Here is a 12528-nt window from a genome sequence, read left to right as displayed (position 1 = left end):
TATAACAGTTCTTATGTTTATGGAATGTTTATTTAAACGATTTATCTGTGCACATCATTTTAAAATCAAGTCCCACCCTACTGTGCATTTCTTGTTCAAGAAGCCGTTTCACTCGACTATTGCAGCTATCGCAATCAGGCCTACAATAAACTAGGCGTGTCATTTTGACATGTTAATTTTGTTCAATAAATGATGGGATAAAAATGAATGCAATAAAATATGACAATTATATCCATGACTCATACTTAAATTCCAGGGAGAGGGAAGGATGGGATAATGGTGAAAAAAAAGTTAAACAGATATCAGGGTCAAAGACGTGAATTAACACCATCTATACAGAACATCACATTATATTTTTGTAATAGATCTGAACAAAACAGGTTACACAGGTCCCACTGCACTGCTGGAGAAAATGCATACTAATCCCAATTTATTTTTCCAGAATAATTTCATTTGCTTATCTTTGGCTGCTCTTGAAACATGTCATGCCAAACCTTGCTGGGCTTGTGCTTATTTCACTGAATAAAACTGGCTTTTGATGGCGAGAGTGGTTTATAGTCTCTGTCTCATGAGACGCCAGCTCTCTGTGCAAATGTTGACAGAGCGGACTCTGGACTCAATTTTACCTGGTCTAAAGGGAACCAGTTCAGGAGAGGAGGCCGAGCTGCCGGAAATGTCAGATTCAAAACAACACAGGAAAAAGAAGAAATCATTTGTATCATTTTTTGTTTATTTCTTTGAGCAGACTTAAGATCACCTAAAGATCAGATTATATTTTATAACCAAATTATGCAGAAATCCAAGTAACCTATGACTCTTTCAAAGCATGTTGTCAACCATGTTGAAAATCAGTCCAAGAATGTCCTGGTAGCGCTTTATTTTACAGTCCTGTTTCGCTTGTACATACTATGTATTTATTGTAGTAATGACAGTATTTTTGTGGGTAAGTAAACTGTAAATACATTGAAAGTGCATGTACTGTAAAATAAAGTGCAACCAATGTCCTTTTAAAACATCATCCAATGACCACATGATTTATAGTCAGCTTCTGGTGCTTTATGCCAAGAACATCTTTTTTTTTTCTGTAAATGTGATGTGTTTTTCCTATAACAGAGTTGAACTCTTCACATTATAGTATTAAACATACCTCTTACCTCTTTTTAACCATGTGGTAAAACCATTTTTATGATGTCACTCCCTTAAATATGACTTCAGAATGATCAAGCCATTATTTTTAAAGGTCACTGTAGAACAGGATTGAACAAAAAGATTTTAAGGCAACGATTCTTCTCTTGATGAAAACTCCAGGCACACCATCCATGAAACGCATGCAAACAGGAGGACCAGTATATGACTTTTATGACAACATTTTATTTCAAAACAATAGAACTTAAAAATAAAATAAAAAATAATAATAATAATGTAGTCATGATCCAAGTCATTTGGAGAAAGATTCATTTACATGATTTCTTTGAAAAGCATATATGATTTAACATGGACATATGTGATTTATTTTATGTTAATTACCCATAAAACCATCATCATAACAGGGTTTTGGAGTTATATAAACAACACTGGCATCATAGTGGGACCGCAATAACTTAGACTCGGTGTACAACGGAAAATGACAAGAACTATTTAGAAGCAAATGATTGTGAAAAATGACACTGTGGTGCATTATGACAATAATATATACAGCATGTAATTATGAAACAAAATCAAACTCATATATCAAATGCATTGGGCTCTGGGTTGTAAATAGTTTCTTTGGCAAAAATAATTTCCAATGCCAAAAGCTAATCTTCCCCTGTGGTTATTCATGGTGGATACAACGCAGAGGCTTTAGAACTCTTACTTCTTATTTTGTTTTGCTTCTACATTATTTAAAATTGCAATCATGCCACAATAATAATAACTAAAAAAATCACACAAAAAAAAACACACAAAAAAAGAAAACCTTGTATAAAAAAAATCTACACAGGGCTACAGAGATTTATACATACAGCATGTGTAAAGTATGATAATTTGAACTATTTTTTAAATGATGTACCCATACACCATTACAACTGTGACATGTGCAAAAAGTAAGGTGGTGATGTTTATAGTTTACATACATTTCAGATTTTTCTTCGATGTTTCAAGTCCGTCCCCATAAACATCTTAGTCTCTTCAACATCATCCTAAAGGTAATAGTTCACCCAAAAATTATGACAGAATTTACATTTTTGAGTAAACTATCCCTTTAATTCATCATGGTCTGGTACTTAATTCAAAGACCAAAAAGCAACATGCCCACCCTCCCACCCTAAACCCCCCAACCCAATCAAAGCCACTAAAAAACACTATTGCACAAAATAATAAATGTCAATTACCTGAATGAGCAACAGTTTTTTGCCTTCCTATGGTAAAGCATTTCATAAAAAAAAAAAATGTTTGTAAAGTGGTTGAATTTTGCAACTGCATTTAGTTTGAAAGAAATTGATTAATTTTTTATTTTTTTTCACCATCGCTAGAACAAAAACACATCAAGAATGATTCAGCCACAATGGGTCATATCTAGATATGTGCATAACTGCACGTAAAATCAGTGTATGGAAATTTTCACATAGAAATCATGAATATGTTGGCATTAAAAATTATTCTAAATTTACCAACTGAAGTCACATGTACGCTACACGCTTACATCGTACATAAAACCCTTATATGGAGATGGGTGTGTCTATGCAAATTACAGTTGGGGCATGCAGTCTTTCATTTAGAGTACTTCAAATCATTAACATTGGAACGTTAAAAAACAATCCGTGTGCATAGTATACACACCTACTGTGAATCTGGCTGATGTTTTTGTGCAAAGTTGTCCTGTGTGTTTAAGTATGCATAATCCTCATAATTTTTAGCGAATGAGTTGACCAGTATATAGTGACACTAGTTAAAAACGTGCATATATTTTCTCAACTGTTCTGAACAAGAAAGCTCCTGAAAGGTTACTTTGTTTCAGCTTTCCTCATTTGTGGAAACCTCCTTTATGAGATGATCCCATGTGCATGCAATTGTGAAACATCCATGAATCCATTAATGGAACCAGCCACATCCATTCTCAAAGCTTGGTTAAACTCTCAAATCACTCTTGCTGAGAAACAGGAGCTTCGTACGTGAATTTTCTGTTTCTTTGCAATGCCTAGTGTGTGATTCTTTGTGTTGCTCCCTTTAGAGTTTAATGGAGGATTGTGCTCCATTTCATTGTTCTTTTCACGGGAGCAAATGCCCTTGATGCCACAGGTGAGCCATATTTTATTGTGTTTGGCCACACAGCAACGGAATCTTGAGGGTGTGGAAAATGTATATTTCCTGTTTGCTTCCAGTCTTCATCTTTAGGCCCTCATAGTAGTCCACTCACATTAAACACAGGGCCGTGGAGGTGGACGATCTGGAGGAGGAGCTCTGCCTGGAGGCGGGGCTTGAGGGGGTGGGGGCAGGGAAGAAGTAGGTGATGGCGGAAGAGAGGGCAGAGAGTTGGGTGGAGAAAAGAAAATGGTGGTAGGGAATGAAGACCAGATGGGGGGTGGAGAATAGGATGGAGGAGGAGTAATGGGTGGAGATGGGTTGATGGTGTGAGGAGGAGGGGTGGAAGGTACCGGAGGAAAACTGGAGGATAGGGAGTCCGGTGGACTGCGTGGAGGAGGGGGCAGCTGGCCCTGAGGAGGGGGTGGGTTGAGGGTCCGTGTGGGGGTGTAGATGGGTGAAGAATGTTGGTTGTAGGATGGATACCGTGGAGGAGGATTAGACTTGACGCGGGTGAAGTTCATACAGCGACCCTGAGAGAGAAAGATAGGACAGAAAAAAAGTATTTTAGAATTTTAAACATAACATTTTTCTGAAGAAAATGTGCTGTGGTATGGTTTTTCCTGTTGTCAAGGTGTTGCTATGAAGCAGCTTACATGTTATGGGTGATTGTCAGAGTGTTGCTATGTAGTGGATAGGATGTTAGGATGTTCATGGAGGTTGCCAGGGTATTAATATGTGGCGCATATTTTGTTATGCGGTTGCTTGTGTGTTCTGAGTGGTTGTCAAGGCGTAGTTATACAGTGAATAACATGTTTTGAGTGTTGTTAAGGTGTTGTCAGTGCTTACCAGGGTATTGCTATTCGGTACTAAAATGTTCTAAACAGTTTTTAGTACTTGCTATGCGGTTGCTATGTGGTTGCCAGGGCATTGCAATGCAGTGTTAACATGTTCTTGGGGTTTTTTGCATTTGCAGTTTGCTAGGGATCTCTACGTAGTTGCCAGGGTGTTGCTAAGCAGGGTTAACATGTTCTTGTGGGGTTTTAGCATATGCAGTTGCTAGGGATCTCTAGGTAGTTGCCAGGGTGTTGCTAAGCGGGGTTAACATGTTCTTGTGGGGTTTTAGCATATGAAGTTGCAATGGATCTCTTGGTAGTTGCCAGGGCATTGCTAAGCGGGGTTAACATGCTATTGTGGGGTTTTAGCATATGCAGTTGCTATGGTGCTCTGGGTAGTTGCCAGGGCATTGCTAAGCGGGGTTCACATGTTCTTGTGGGTTTTTAGCATATGCAGTTGCTAGGGTGCTCTGGGTAGTTGCCAGGGCGTTGACAAGCGGGGTTAACATGTTCTTGTGAGGTTTTAGCATTTGCAGTTGCTAGGGTGCTCTGAGTAGTTGCCAGGGCGTTGCTAAGCGGGGTTCACATGTTCTTGTGGGGTTTTAGAACATGCAGTTGCTAGGGTGCTCTGGGAAGTTTCCAGGGCGTTGCTATGTGGTGGCAATTATTTTTTGATTCTCTATGGCTTTGTTCACCCTGCACACAGCAGTTTTTCAATTTGGTTTTAAGGACTTACTGCCTCACCGTCATTTTGAAAGTAATGAAACTGGATCTGTTTCTTCAGACAGTGTTGTCAATATGAGGTGATCTGCATGGGTTGCTATAGTAACAGTGTGTGAGCATCAGCACAATGCAAAGAGATTTTTCCATACAATACACAAAGTAGCATGTGGAGAGAGAGGACAGAAAATTGGAAAATTAGATTTTGCGTATCATGACGTATCTCAAGCTTGAGATCCAATATGACTATTTAGATTGAGACATTCCAAAACAAATTCTGTTTACTTGGATTTCAGACCAATTATGGCTGTAAACCCTTTGATGGGTTTGTAAAAAGGTCACACTTTAGTTTTTAGGGTCCAATTCTCACTATCAAATAGCTATTAACTTCGACTTTTGCCTCAATAAACTCCTAATTACTGTTTATTAATAGTTAGTAAGGTAGTTGTTAAGTTTAGGTATTGGTAGGAATAAGGGATGTAGAATATGATCATGCAGAATAAGGCATTAATATGTGCTTTATAAGTATTAATAAAAAGCCAGTATCCTAGTAATATGCATGCTAATAAGCAACTAGTTAATAGTGAGATTGGATCCTAAACTAAAGTGTTGCAAAAAACTAAACCGATTTGAGTAAAATTTTGCTGGGAATTAGTAAATCAGATCATTGATATTTCATTACAAAATGTGGCACAAATAATAAACAGGCATGTTGCTTCCCTCATGCTGAAAACACTACGGCTTTGTGTTGAGATGAACATCAGAGATCTCAAAATAACCATAGCATTGACTGGCAAAACGCCTTCCATTGAATTTGTCATTTTGCAGCCTCAGCTTCAGAAGACGATCGTAAAAAGCTTGTTTTGATGTCATCGTGTAGGACAACGTGGCAGAAGAGAAATGTATTACATTATTTGATTTCACTTCAGATGAAGTGAATAAGCCAGGGACATTCATCTCAAGTCTCCAAATGCATGTGTCTGCAATGATGGACTTTACCGTCAACATGACTAACACACTCTAAGAGGCGTCTTTCCTAAGAAAGACTAAGAGGTGTCTTTCCCCTCTTTTTCTGTCTGCTGTAGGGAAGTTATAAATGCCAGACCAGTTTTAATTATAAACAGAGGAAAAAGCTAGTTGTTGATGGTTTACTAGAAACGCTTATGGAAAATTAGTGCACTCTGTCCCAATTTCCTGTCAACTAATGAAGAAGTCCCCCGCTGGCCCCATAAAGGCGCACACACACACACACACACACACACACACACACACTGTTCATGCAGTTAAGAGCTTATGGTATGTACTATATACTGTAATTAAGCACATCAAAGACTGAAAGCATTTGGTATGTATAGCACTAGTTTTCACGTGACATAAAACCTCTATGAACGCCCACTTAGAGGACAAAACAAAGCTTTCTTCTGCTGCCTGCCAGTTATTTTTACCAGGTTTGTAATAAGTACTAATGTAACAAGACATTGATATATTAAAAGACCACATTCAGTAAACACCTTATTAATAAAACCTAATATAGGCAAGCAGATGAAGCAGAATGTGAACATAACTCACAAAGTTTCACGTTAAAGTATTAGTTCACCCAAAAATTAACGAAGGTCTTACGGGTTTGGAACGACATGAGGGTGAGAAATCAATGACATAATTTCCAATTTTGGGTGAAATAACCCTTTAAGTGTTTTCTTTATAATGGGTTTCTATTGGAAAACGCTTAACGTGAAACTTTGTGAGTTATGTTCATATTCTGCACAATTTAGTGTGATGCCTTTATATTGTGGGCTCATTTGCTTGCCTGTATATAGTATTCATCATCAATAAGGTGTACATTGAATTTGATATTGTAATATCTCTGGTAAGCCACGTAAGGTGTTTTAGAATGTCCCGATGTTTTTAGTGATTCAATTACTGTGACAGGTTCTGTACTTGGATTGCAGTTTTGTTCACATATCATTGTTTTCCTTCTTTTAGGTGATTTAAATATTCTTGAAACAGATGGGAAATTGACAGGCCTGTGATGCAGTTTTATGGATATTTTTCCCTCCAGGTCTCCGCACCAGTATGGAAACTATATAAGGTCAACAATATATAGTCGAGGAGACCAACCTCTCATAGAAAAAAATAATGGAAGAAATCATAATAGTAAATGTCGAGGAACAGAAGTCCCGCCTTTTAATAAAATAACCAATCATGTGTTTGGTTACCTTGGAATGTGCATGCATAATATCTGGTCCTGACAGAAAAAAAAAAAAAATCTGTGTGATTTGAGCCAAATAAGCTTTATTCATAATTTTATTGTCAGATTTTATTTGTGATTTGACACGTTATTAATATCTTGACAAACAGTTACAGAGATTTCAGTGTTTCCCAAATAGCTGGGGTAAATTTTGAAGGGACTTTGGCAGTAAGTAGACAACCAGACAAACTTTCAGCATACTTATTAAAACAATATAAGTGTCCATAGTTATAATAAATTGGCAACTTGTCAACTCTTAAAAAAGTATTTAATTTTTTTATGGTTCTGTTCAATTATCAGAATTTTCAAGAATTGTGTTTTGTGCACTAAATTGAAATTTAATACACATTTATAGACCAAAATAGGCTTTTTATTAAAATTTTGCATATAGTTTTGCTTTTGCAGTCCTTTATGATTTTAGTAGATTGTAGTTTAGACTTTTTGATTGCTTTTGTATGCAAACCAGGTTTGGCATTGTACATTGGCATCGCACTCTGAAATCTAGGTCCTGAAGCAAAACCAGATGAGAAGCAGCCCTCTGTACTCCATCTGAACACTGTTGCCTTCATTTCAGAACGTTCATCTGCAGAGTTTCTCTCTGTCTCCACGCTGTCTCTCTAAGAAGTAGCCGGGACAGCAGCCAGCTGTAGTTTCTTTTTAATTTTACAGTCGCCAGACCCTACAGTTTTTTGCTAAATAACAACATGCCTACATGCCTTCCTCTGTTAATGTCTGGTCTTCCTTCCCAGACTTTTGTCATCTGCTCTGCTTAAACTGCCCTTACTGACACCACTTGAGTGAATAGAAAAATTATCACACAACAAATCAAAAACATAACGATACCTTCCTGTTGAAAAGGAAGTACTGATGTTATTTAACCAGTGCACATGTTAGGCATATGTGCAGCCAACAGGATAATTACATTTTATGTAATTATATGCATGCATCTTTACACTGCAATGGTGGCGCAGATGCCACATCTGAAGTGACATAGGCTACAGTACAGTATACCATGGTGCATTAACAGACTGAAGCAAGATTGTTATCGTTAACTTTCAGACTAGTTTACAAAGAACAAAACTTAAAATGATAAACATGCACAACAATAATGTACAAACAAAAGCTAAATGGAATAACAATAATTGTGTTATTGTATTTTCAGTTAATGCTGGATGGTCTTAGCCTGGCAAGCCAAACCTACATCAAGATGTTAGGTCTGGCAACTCACCATTGGCACGGCTCAATCCGAGGGGCGGGATAAACGGTTGTCTTTCAAATTCCCTCTGCACGCAATAGGATAGCGCTACAACCAACCAGAGCGTTTTCCAACCAGCGGAGCTAGTTGATAGATTAAACTTTTGCCGTATCTGTTCGGCAAAACTACGAACACATCTTCCTTTTTTAAGAATGACTTAAGTGCCGTTAAGTGACTCAAGGGGAAGGTGGGACTAATCAATTAAAAAATGAGTAGCTATGAAAGGGCTCTACATTGCGACCGCTTGTGACTGAAAATGACTGTGTGCGACTGATGGGAGTGACCCGATCAAATCTCATTAATAGTAGTATAATACAATCAGAATATAAAAACACAACTTCCATAATGCATCTATACAGTGCAGTAGTTTACTGCGATCGGATGGTTTTCCTGCCGTCAGTCAACAGAGCAACTGTGAAAAAGTTGTGTGTTGCGCTGCTGTTGTTTCTTTGCCGGTAAATTAACTGAAAATATTACATTTGGATTATCAAAAACAGGATCATAAATTAGCGGGGACCTGAAGCAAAAATGACATTACACAAGCATATTCCTCAATATCAGAACAATTGCAGATGTGATGCTGATTTATACAACAATTCAATAAACAAGTTCATATTAAGTGATTTATATTTTTAAGACCCTTGTCTAATTTTTGCTCTATTTCGCCAATGAAAATAGTTCCAAACAAAGCCACCAAGCCGCATTTCCACCAAATAAGTTGGCAAAACTCAAAAAAGAGTTGTTCATCAATCAGTTACATCAATTTTTTTAAGTTTAAGTAAGCAGAACTTGCAGATTTTTATTTTGTACCAGACAACATCTGACATTAGAATTTAACAGATCACATCAGTAGGATCCTGTTCATTTGTTCGCTACATTTCACTGCAAATTCATTTTAAACAAGACAAAGTTTGACGCAGGAGAGAAAATAAAAGAATGATGCAGTAACGACTACATATAATGCATAAATGTTTCACATTGTTGGCAAATGTTTCAACTACATTGAAAATTATTTTATTATGCTAAACTGTTACCCAGTCATAGCAGTGGACGTTTAGTCTTGAATGAGACACACCCATCAAAAGAGAGTGATCGAAAGAGAGGGTCAAAAATAGGATAGAAAATAGCTTCTAAATTAGGATGTTTTGATAACAGTCTTGATAACATAAGTAGACCTCAGAGAACATTATATAGAAGATATCATGAATCACTGGACGGCTCAATAAATGTCTGTTTCTAATTAGCAACAGATCATGTTGTTCGATGATTTTGTATATAGCATCAACTTGACCACTGGACAGAAGCATTTGGCTGCAACTTACATTAAAACGGGTTAATTTCCCATTTTATTTTTGTTTCTTTTTTGAAAATGACAGATGTCTTGATTCAATCAAAGCTCGGCAGACATGTATGACCACAGTTGCTATGTTACCCAGAAGACACAACCACAGAACTCACATCATGACAATGTCAAGTATCTGAATCAGACCCAACACTGCAAAAAATTCCAATGCATATCCATCAACTGACACACATCCCCTAGAGTGCTGACTATGCAGTTTTTGGTAAGTGGCTACATTTACTGGGTACATTTGTTAACATGAACTAACAATTAAAAATACTTCTAAAGCATTCATGATAACACGTCTTTGTTGCGTGTTACATGTTACTGTAGTAATAACAGTAAATTATGTATAATTACATGCAACTAAACCAAACCCTAATCCTAACCCTATAGAAAGTACGTTGTTAATATTAAACAGTATCTAAATGCATAATTAGACTGTAACAAGGACACCTTAAAATAGTATTCACATTTATTAATCTTAGTTAATGTTAATTTCAACATTTACTAATACATTATTAAAATAAACAATAGTATCTGTTAATATTATTTAATGGAACTGAGCTACCATTAACTAACAATGAAACTAACGTTAACAAATATTAAAAAATACCATAGCATTGCTTATTGTTAATGTTAGCTAAAGCCTATAGCCAGTGTTTCACTAAACAGTTGTGCAACTTTTACATACAAAATTTTCAGCATAAAAAACCTGTGTGCATATACAGGTATATCAAATCGTGCTTCTAGAGTGTGTCAGATTGCTGCTGAATTGTAGAACTGCACCTTACAAATTGGGGTCAGTACAGATTTTGTGGGTGCATTTGCGATGTTACTCAATTTGCATAATTGTTTTAGATATTGGGTGCTAAAAATGCAGACACTGCATGCAAATTAACATCACTATCAATTTAGTCATTGACTGAAATTGTGATTTTGATCTCTCACTTCATGATGCATATTTTTCATTGTGTCTTCTCTAATCGTCATCAACCAAACATTTTCATCAGTAATTTTGTTAATGTGGATATATGATAAAAGAACATACAGTTTTCAAAGGAATCAGTCAGGATGTGAATACAAGTGTTTAGGTGAGGTGGGTGAAGTGAATGTTTACTTAAATGAAAGATTACAATAGCTTGCAAAGTCCATTAAAAAGTTAGCTCAGAATTCCTCTGTCTCCTGTGCACCGTTATATAAGCAGCATATTTTAAAGCTGGCTTCAGACACTGAAATCTTCCGATGAGTTTGCCAGACAACAACATCCCTATCCGGCACCATAACTGTCTGTGTTTGCTTTACGGCTCACAGCTGTTTATCCGGTGTAATGTTCTGCATATGCGCCTTTATCATCAATTTAACTACTAAGTTACCAACTAAATGTTGTTAACTTAACAACATTTAGCATTTTAGGGATTTAAGCTACATAATATTCATTTTTTGGACATAATGGCATGGGAACACCAAGTGTTCCAGACAGTTATTTTGTTTTTTGGAGATATGTACCAAGGTCTTCTTTGAAGTTATGCCATATTCTTTCATATTCAAATAGCATATTCTAAATATTATGTTAATCATACAGTACTATGGTATCAAAGCAGTGCTTCCCACAGGATTTTGTGAGACTATGGGGGTTGGACCTTGGTCCCTCTAGAGGGAAAATGTTTTGTATATTTTAAAGTTAAATGCATCAGTCTGGTGCACTTTGAGAGTTGAAAACTAAGAGCTCCAACTTGTTTTCAGTGTCCAAATTGAACAGAGTAAAAAGTCTTTGCATTGACTTGTACCTGGACTTTAAAGGTGCAGTATGTAATATTGACAGCTAGTGGTTGAAATGGCTACAATACGCTGTGTTTTTAATTGTGCCAACTGAGGCAACCCTGAGGTGTCAAAATATGATTGGTTAAATTGGCAGTGGGTGGGATCACACAGATCAAAACAAAAACAGACATTCCGACACGGAACGCACATTTCAAAGTAGAATAACTGGCTGTGGCATTGTTATTTAGAGAAATGAGTATGTGAACTTAGCATGTTTCCTAAATCTCTGCAAACATATATATATTTTTTTTTTTTGTGCTTTAGTACAGTCAAAAAAAATATCACATACAGCACCTTTAAAGTGGACTCAAACCTCTTTTTAGTTGTGATATAGTGTCTCAGTCTTCATTAAATTCACAATATACTACTACTAATATATTACTATTTTAATAGAACTGAACTGTAAAATAAATGTAAATTAAAAAATAATGTTTCATAATACTTTACACTACAGTATATTACAACACTTTGGTCTTAATTTCTTCACTTGCAGTTGCTTCCTCAAGCTTTTATTTTGGTAAAAAACTGAAGTTTCTGTGAAAACAGGTTTACAAACATGTTTCAATAATGTTATTATGAGAAGTGTACACCCAGACAGCAACACAGTGTCGGCCCAGATCCGGCCCACATCTGGTACACGTGGATTGGATTGGACACCCCTGGATTAGACTGTGACAGGCCGCCATAATCTAGGTAATTAACTCTTTCCCCGCCATTGTTTTTGAAAAAAGTTGCCAGTCACCACCAGCATTTGCTATCATTTTCACAAAAGCTTTATGGCCCCCAGATTAATTTGTTGGATGAATATCTGAATATGCAATATATCAATAGAAAGAACAGAGCCTCTGATTTAAAATGCATGCATACTTCATGTATTACTTTTTTTTAATCAACACTTGAATGTGGGTAAGTTTTATAAAAAAAAAGCAACATTTTGAGCAAAAAGCTGAGAAAATCCCATTTTTGTCAAAGACTACATCTGGATGGGATTCAGAATGATGATCAAAACACAGATGGAGTA

At 36.5% G+C, this 12528-nt stretch overlaps 1 protein-coding gene across 1 annotated transcript in view; it reads right to left on the bottom strand.

Moving 5' to 3' along the window:
* Window positions 1-2501: 2501 nt before the first annotated feature.
* antxr1a (ANTXR cell adhesion molecule 1a) overlaps window positions 2502-12528 on the bottom strand; it is a 75423-nt gene continuing 65396 nt past the window's right edge. Inside the window, exon 18 of the mRNA XM_084138343.1 lies at window positions 2502-3815. Coding sequence (XP_083994469.1) covers window positions 3399-3815 — 417 coding nt within the window. The 3' untranslated portion in view covers window positions 2502-3398. The remainder of the gene's footprint in view (window positions 3816-12528) is intronic.

Source organism: Abramis brama, assembly GCF_963993115.1.
Source record: "Abramis brama genome assembly, chromosome: 16".
Classification (NCBI taxonomy): domain Eukaryota; kingdom Metazoa; phylum Chordata; class Actinopteri; order Cypriniformes; family Leuciscidae; genus Abramis; species Abramis brama.
Note: the sequence above shows the minus strand (reverse complement) of the source record. Positions and strands in the feature narration are given on the sequence as shown.